Source organism: Aplysia californica, unplaced genomic scaffold (assembly GCF_000002075.1).
Source record: "Aplysia californica isolate F4 #8 unplaced genomic scaffold, AplCal3.0 scaffold00113, whole genome shotgun sequence".
NCBI classification, from domain to species: Eukaryota; Metazoa; Mollusca; class Gastropoda; order Aplysiida; family Aplysiidae; genus Aplysia; species Aplysia californica.
Genome location: NW_004797383.1, coordinates 763,288 through 766,247, shown reverse-complemented (window position 1 = coordinate 766,247; position 2,960 = coordinate 763,288). Strand labels below are relative to the sequence as shown.

The 2,960-nt window shown below is 42.2% G+C and overlaps 1 protein-coding gene across 1 annotated transcript in view; it reads right to left on the bottom strand.

The window, feature by feature from the left end:
• Nucleotides 1-1,267: 1,267 nt before the first annotated feature.
• Nucleotides 1,268-2,960, bottom strand: part of LOC106011431 (probable 3',5'-cyclic phosphodiesterase pde-5) — a 25,629-nt gene continuing 23,936 nt past the window's right edge. The window contains exon 10 of the mRNA XM_035969083.1: nt 1,268-1,686. Coding sequence (XP_035824976.1) covers nt 1,536-1,686 — 151 coding nt within the window. The 3' untranslated portion in view covers nt 1,268-1,535. The remainder of the gene's footprint in view (nt 1,687-2,960) is intronic.

Below are 2,960 nucleotides of genomic sequence, written 5' to 3'. Positions count from 1 at the left end.
ATGTCGTTACTACTGTTACCACTGCCATTATTGTTGTTGTTTCCGTCGTTAACTTTTGGTTAATTAATTGTCTTACAGATTGCTTCTTTTGATGTCGTTTTCGTCAATGCTATAGCTGTTCAGATTGTTGTGGGGGTTTTTTTTGGTTTTTTTTAAAAAATAAGGTATTAAATGAAGGCTGTACGGAAACACGATGGAGCGTTGATTATGAGATCCATCACATTGCTGTAAAAGTACAGAGGAGGGACGAAAAAAACAACCTTCGCCATATAGATACTCTTATTTAGTTTATCAATTCCATTTCAATGGAATAAATGATAAGCGTTAAAACCCAATTCTATGTACAAACTATAGATTGAGTTCATTTTAGCGCATGTGTCTGTGTGTGCGTGTGTGTGTGTGTGTGTGTGTGTGTGTGTGTGTGTGTGTGTGTGTGTGTGTGTGTGTGTGTGTGTGTGTGTGTTTTCAGATTTGATGAAAAAACTGCAGTTTGCGACAAAGGATAGCACCCCAGAAGCGCAGTACCCACAGAAACAAGAAACCAGCAAAAGACCGGAAGATGCACTGACCAAACAACCCTTGTATCATTTGAAACAACTCCTAAAACCGCCTTTATTCTGTCGGCAAGTTATTCTCTAGACTTCTTAACTTTGCAAAGTTTCCATTATACTTTCAGTGACGTGTAGGTAAGTCGGATGTGCACAATATGACACCACTGTCTGCACTAACGTACCCCTAAACAAAACAGCACCTGGACATGGATGGCTGGTGCCTCTATAAATAAATCATTGATGGTCTGGTCGTACCCCTAAACCTCTCCTTTTTCATGAAGGTTTTTTTTTTTTTTGCAGTATGGCGATTCTTAGCCTTGAATAAATTTGACTCTACTGCATCTTCAGCTCTTTTCCTGACCCTGTGCCCACAACACCTTAAGCGAAATTATGCGTGCGTTTTTTTTTGGTGTTTTTTTTACAGAGACAAGACCCACAGTGGCTGGCTAAATACCTACACGTTCGTCCACACATGCTCAACGACATTCAAAAGGCAAAAATTAAGGGAGAAGACACATCTCAGATGTTATCTTCTCATAACACCAAAAGCAAACGATGTCATGCAAACGACTGAAAAATTATTTTTTTTAAACTTTCGTAGACTGCAAAGAAGAAATCACTTCAACAGGGAACGTAATGACGAATCTGTCAAACGAAAGGCAAACAATCACTCAGACGAATGTGCTTCCTAACTAATCCACAGTTTCGGCATTCTTCTTTGCCAGATCTAAAGAAAAAAGGGGAGGGTAAAATGAGGGTAAAAAAACCTTAACGAGCATGTGCCAGGATAGAGGTCAAAACTCACGCTTAAAAAAAGGGAGGAAAAAAAGCTTCAAAAACGAGTAGAAAGCAAGCCACCAACCAATACCAACACACCAGAGAGACCACATTGCTTTGTGATAAAGAACAAAAAAGTGACGTAATGGAAGAAAAGAGTCAAGTGGGGATGCGTAGGCCTGTCACGGAAACCAAATTGACGACAGATCAGAAGTCCAGTCCTGTCTGAATGCAGTGGTTGGTCACCTGGTTATAAAACTCTTCATAGATGACCTTGACCGTTTCCTCCTGGACTTGCCATGGTTTGGTCATGGCGCACAGGTCGCAAGCTGTCATTGTGATAGCCTGAAGGAGCACTCTACCGAGGCAAGGGCAGTGGGAGGCAGTTCGTTTATCTTAGAATTACGAGGTTCTCTCTGACATTATTGGCCGTTTTGAGTTACTAAGACCATGGGGTCATAATTTGTACCGAATGTGAGGCAGCGTGGTGGAATCAGGCTCTCGTCAAAATAATCAAAGTGAACAAACTTGCATTTTTCCGTAGGCTTGTGAATTTTTAACAAATTTTCGTTTTTTGGCTGAACACCTTTCATACCCATTAAAGAACTCATTTCTGTGTGGGTTTTTCTGAAAAATGTTGATTAAATTCACAAAAAATGTAAATTTTCAGTTACCAAGGACTCTTAATCAAAGGGAATAACTAAGCTTTGGCGACCTTTTTCTCACTAATTTTACCTCTGAAAACAGGTGACCCCAACCTCCTTTATTTGCAAATATCTCGACTTGTATTCAAGATAAATGGATATTTTTTTCATCCAAATAAAGACAAGGGAACAAGCTTTAAGATGATACCTATAAATAACTCTACATGCCTCAAAATTGACGAGAGCCTGAATCCACCACGCTGCATCACAATAATATATGTTCTATCTACTCTATTAAAATTGTAAGATTATTCGGAATCGTTATCAAGATAGTCAAAGAATTACATTCGAAAAAGATTGACCATGTTGTGAAACTCCAAATGGAGAGGAAGAGAGAGAAGGAGAGAGAGTTGGAGAGAGAAAGAGAGAGGGAGAGAGAGGGAGAGAGGGAGAAGGGGAGAGAGAGGGAAAGGGATAGGGAGAGAGAAAGAGAAGAAGAGGGGGAGAGAGAGAAGGAAAGGGATAGGGAGAGAGAAAGAGAGAGGGGGAGGGAGAAAGAGGGGGAAAGGGAGAGGAAGAGAGAGAGGGGAGGAGAGAAAGAGAAAGAGGGAAAGAGAGGGAGAGAGAGAGAAAGAGAGAGAGAGAGAGAGAGAGAGAGGGGGGGAGATGGAGAGAGAGATGGGAAGGGGGAGAGAGAGGGAGAGAGAGATGGAGAAAGAGAGAGGGAGAGAGGAAAGAGAGAGACAGAAAGAGATAGAGAGGGAGAAGGAGGGAGAGAGAGAAAGGGGACGAGGAGAGGGTGGGAAGAGAGAGGGAGAAGGGGAGAGAGGGGGAGGGAGAGAGGGAGGCGAGAGGAAGAGAGAAAGAGGGAGAGCGCGTGAGAGAGAGAGAGAAAGAGAGAGAGAGAGGGAGAGAGGGAGGGAAAGAGAGAAAGAGTGAGAGAGAAAGAGGGAAAGAGAACGAGAGAAAGGAAGAAAGAGAGAGAGAG